This window comes from Antennarius striatus, chromosome 22 (assembly GCF_040054535.1).
Source record: "Antennarius striatus isolate MH-2024 chromosome 22, ASM4005453v1, whole genome shotgun sequence".
Lineage (NCBI taxonomy): Eukaryota > Metazoa > Chordata > Actinopteri > Lophiiformes > Antennariidae > Antennarius > Antennarius striatus.
In genome coordinates this window covers 12787564-12791815 of record NC_090797.1, presented here as the reverse complement: position 1 = coordinate 12791815, position 4252 = coordinate 12787564, and the positions used below count along the sequence as shown (strand labels likewise).

The window sequence follows — 4252 nt, the reverse complement described above, 5'->3', positions numbered from 1 at the left end:
CAGATAGCGTCACAATGTTAAAGTGTTTCCACAATTTTTATTTTTATCATAAAAAATTTTTTAAATGATAATTGCCTGATGTAGTATTAAATATTTCCTCATAGTCCTTCGTTTCTGGTCTGAATTATGAGATTATTTTTTTAATTCGGACCCAGCGGGTCCCAAACCGGTTCGTTTTCCGGACAACGGCTGAGTCCATGAAGCTGCTGCAGCCGGTGACGTCACAAAGACCCTAACTTCAAAGCCAAACCGCCTCAGGTATCAACACCTGTGTAACGTTACTGAGACAGACCCTCACAGTTACACTACAGTCAGCACCGAGATCCGAGCAGCACTCAACTTGTTTCTGTCATCGATCTGCAGCCATGAAAGGTAAATCCACCAACATTTAATTCCACCCGTGAAAAACTGTTATTCAGTGTTTAATCAAGAAAAAATAGAAACACACAGAGAAAATTCACGTTTGTGGTTCATCATATCAGAGGTGACTTCAGGGATTTGAATCATTATCAAAAAATTTGGATTACAAGTATTGCAAAATGAAATTTGAAAATTGATGATCTCTAATTACATCCCATGAAGCGATGATGTCAGTGTTCGTGTGTTCGTCCTTCCATCCATTAAATATCTTTTATCTTTCTATCTGTTGCAGATAGAAAGATAAAACAAAAAGCACAATCCTCGGGCAACAAAGGGGATGAAAATGAGATGATGACCTTGACCTTGAGAAAACTAGGTCAAGGTCAAATTTCAACTTTTGTTCATTTTTTGCACATATCTTAGGAACCGGATGAGATAGAAAAACGAACCAAAAGGCGTTATATTCAGGGAGGCAAAAGGATAAAAATGAGATCAGAACATTGACCTTGAAAAACTAGGTCAAGGTCAAATTTTTACTTTTATACCATTTTCGGAACACCTCTCTGATACCTGATGAGATTTAATCACAAAACGAAAAGCAACATATTCAGGAAGCCAGAGGCACAAAAATGTGATGATGACCTTCACCTTTGGAAAATTAGGTCAATGTCATACTCGATAGAACAATATAGAAGTCATTGCTGAAAGTAAGGAACATTATGAAAGTCAGGGTAAAATTTTGAATTCAGGGATGTCGCAGTCTCTGACTGCCTTGTTTAATTTGTCTTTGTCAGCAGTGTCTGTATATTAATAATATACATATTATATAATTGTAATGAGATTTCTACAATGTCTCTGACAGTTTTTAAGCGTTTTTGGAGATTCACAGCTGACTACAGACTTCAGCCTCAGCCTCTTCATCAGTGGAAGACCTCTGATGACCTCAGAGACCCCACAAAGATTCAGGGGGCTGAACAACAGACGGGTTTATTTTCAAGTAAGTCTCTGGAAATTTAATCCACTACTGTCTATAACAGGAGCATCACAGTTTGTGAACTTTTGCAAACAAGACAACAAAAAGTTAGTCTTCCTTTCTAACATGAAGTAGAAGTAGCTCAGAATTCCACTTCAGTACAATACATAAGACAAACCTGCTGTCAGCTTAAACCAGTAGTTATAAAATTACATTTATAATAGTATACTTATAATATATTTAATTCTTATTTAAATATTTAGTTGCTGCTTTCCTGTGGTTTAACGTAATTTAAAAGCTTTAAATTACATAGTAGAATAGTAACATTGTAATCAGGTAGTGAAGGTACTAACTCAGTGTTTTCTGATGCCAATGACAGGACTAAGAACGTTCCTGAGGAAGAAAATCCATACCAGGAGACGTGGGTCTCAATCTCAGTCCATGGAGACACAGGAGCCGGACAAGAAAATCAGTCCAGCGAAGAAGAAGAAGCAGTTTGAGGATAAATATTGTCAACTGTACCGACTCGGTGATGGAGGCCAGGGATCTGTGTACATGGGTTACAGGAAGGAAGATTTTGTCCACGTAGCGATCAAGCACATTCCCCAGACCCTTGTTTTCCGTGAAGACGACGACAGGAGCAAGATGCCTCTTGAAGTGCTTTTCATGAAGATGAGTCAACAAGCAGGAGGATCGGTTGGCCAGTCAGCATCCATTTCCCTCCTGGACCACTACGACCTGGAGGAGGAGCTCATCATCGTCATGGAATGTCCATTTCCAGCGGTTGACCTCTTGAATTACAGCAAGTCCAGAGGAGGTACTTTGGAGGAAGAGGAGGCCAGACTCTTCTTCAAGCAGCTGGTGGAAGCTGTCAGAGAACTTGATGCCAACAAGATTTTCCATGCAGACATCAAAATGGAAAATATCTTGGTTGACATCAGCAGCGGTGTTCCACGTTTGAGGATAATTGACTTTGGTCTAAGCATGTTTATCAATGACGGGGACACAATCGAAGGTATATATCATGGAACCCCTTCCTATTACCCACCAGAGTGGTCCTGGAGTTCAGTGTACAGTAGCAGGCCTGTTACTGTGTGGCAGATGGGAGTGGTTCTCTATAACATGCTGCACCAACACTTTTTGAAGAGCCTCTGCATCAGTCAGAAGTTGTCTCCAAACTGCCAAAACGTGTTGCGTCTGTGTCTGGCTGAGGACCCTCAGCAGCGTCCCACTCTGGAGCAGCTCCTGAGTCATTCCTGGCTGGAATGAACCATAAGTCAACCCCCTGCTGGCCCATCGTCCCTGAGCGAAACTGAATCACTGCCTGTATCTTTTCTTGTATATAACATGTGTATTTGTTTAGTAAATCTTTTGTCAATAAATTTGTGTGATAATTTTGTGTCCGAGTTCATGTTTTATATCAGCACAAATACATGAGGGATGTTAAAAGCTGATTCAGTAATTTCGGTTGCATGTCATAAAATGATTCAAAGTAGGTTATCATTTGTCACTCATGAATAATGGGAGAATGAAATCAGGAAGCACACGAACACAAGTACAGCCCACCGTAATGATGGAACTGAAGTGGCTTTTCACTCTGATATAAACCACAAAGGAAAACCACCATGGACCCTGACAGTAAAGGAAAACGTTTCCAGGTGCTGAAAAGTGAAAATGTGTAACTAGCATCACTGCCCACTAGATGGCGCTTCAAGCTAAATCTGAACAGAAAGGTTTAAACTGGTGAAGTATCTGCACCCTAGATGAGGGAGTTTATTACTTGAAGTAAAAAAATATTTCCAATCCTTTCTAACTTTCTAACAGGGACAAAGCGAAAGGTTTTTTTTTGTGTTGGCTATGTCAGTCAGAGAAGGTACTCTGATCAGATCTCACCTGTAGATGGAGGCCCCGCCTCCGCGATTCATGTCAAATTAAGTTGAATAAAAACAAACCTTTTGGAGGCCACGCCCAGCAGCAAACTGTCGCCATGGAGATGCACAAAAACAATTGCGTGTAAAATGACATAAATCCTCTTGAGTGGTGAGACTGACTCGTATTTCAAGCTCGAGTCATTTTTTCTGGTCTCCGTCTCCAGTCACTGAGGACAGAAGTTCTGCTCGCTGTGAAGATCCAGAAAGTTCTGCAGATGGTGAGTTTAAAACGACTGTGGTCCGGACACAGGTTCCGCCTGAGAACAGGGTCCATGAAGGTTCCACGGTTTCTGGATTCAGACTGAAAAGTAAACAGATCGGAACCTTTGACCCAGAACCAGCTGATCCGGGTCATAACCTCTTCCCCAGTAGTGACCAGTGATAAAGAAAGCTACCTCAGCCCACCCCTCCACCCACCTGACATTTAGCCCGGCCAATCAGTCATCCCTGTCTCAGCAAACATGTCCACCTTCATGCTGGTCTGTGAATGTACCGCCCACTGAACACCAGCGTGTGTGTGTGTGTGTGTGTGTGTGTGTGTGTGTGTGTGTGTGTGTGAACCAACCTTAGTCACACCCTGAGGGGTTGTGTGAGTGCTCAGCCAGTTGACTGTTCGTGTGTGTGTGCGCAATATTTTCTAAAATATCTAAATAAATTTGATATCTATCAGTTGCGTGACTTTTTTTTAGTCCCGTTCAGGAATCACAAACATTTAAGGGACTTAAAACCTTTTGAATCCGGTGACCAATCAGAACCAGGCATCAACATCTGGACGCAACGCTGAAGCTAACTAAACGTTAGCAGGACAGCTGTCAGAAACAACTTCTTCACACAGATCTTTATGCTGCTGGAACTCTATTTGTCTTCTTAAAGAAGGAAAACAGGACTGAACAAAACCCTGAACAAAAATACTTGAGCGCCCCTAACCCTAAATTGCCAGCGAGAACAGCCGGCAGCAGGAACGTGGGTATTGGGTTTGCGCCGGTCC

General features: G+C 41.8%; 1 protein-coding gene across 1 annotated transcript; it reads left to right on the top strand.

Annotated features, from left to right (window-relative positions):
• The first annotated feature begins 1774 nt into the window (after positions 1–1774).
• Positions 1775–2602, top strand: LOC137589669 (serine/threonine-protein kinase pim-1-like). Its single transcript, XM_068307531.1, has one exon. It carries the CDS (start codon positions 1775–1777, stop codon positions 2600–2602), a length of 828 nt encoding a protein of 275 aa, XP_068163632.1.
• The last annotated feature ends 1650 nt before the right edge of the window (positions 2603–4252 follow it).